Source organism: Cynoglossus semilaevis, chromosome 7, assembly GCF_000523025.1.
Source record: "Cynoglossus semilaevis isolate Cse_v1.0 chromosome 7, Cse_v1.0, whole genome shotgun sequence".
NCBI classification, from domain to species: Eukaryota; Metazoa; Chordata; class Actinopteri; order Pleuronectiformes; family Cynoglossidae; genus Cynoglossus; species Cynoglossus semilaevis.
In genome coordinates this window covers 12,579,695-12,579,947 of record NC_024313.1, presented here as the reverse complement: position 1 = coordinate 12,579,947, position 253 = coordinate 12,579,695, and the positions used below count along the sequence as shown (strand labels likewise).

Sequence of the window (253 nt, the reverse complement as noted above, 5' to 3'; positions counted from 1 at the left end):
CCCCCGGTTTGTCTGTCTACGTCCCTGTAACTTCAATAGTTAAACACGTGCACATTCAAATGAATAAACTCCTCCCCCTCGGCTCCACTCACCAAAGTTCTCCCCCCCCCATATGTCCATGGCGGTGTCGTATTTTCCCAGGTGATTGAACCAGGAGCGGTCGATCACGAAGAGGCCGCCGGCGATGATGGGAGTCCTGAGACACGGAGAGAAGACGTGCAGACAGAAATGAGGACTGAGACCACGACACAGG

At 54.2% G+C, this 253-nt stretch overlaps 1 protein-coding gene across 1 annotated transcript in view; it reads right to left on the bottom strand.

The window, feature by feature from the left end:
- Positions 1-253, bottom strand: part of galnt14 (UDP-N-acetyl-alpha-D-galactosamine:polypeptide N-acetylgalactosaminyltransferase 14 (GalNAc-T14)) — a 41,589-nt gene that overhangs the window by 3,062 nt on the left and 38,274 nt on the right. The window contains exon 9 of the mRNA XM_017033454.2: positions 93-196. Coding sequence (XP_016888943.1) covers positions 93-196 — 104 coding nt within the window. The remainder of the gene's footprint in view (positions 1-92; positions 197-253) is intronic.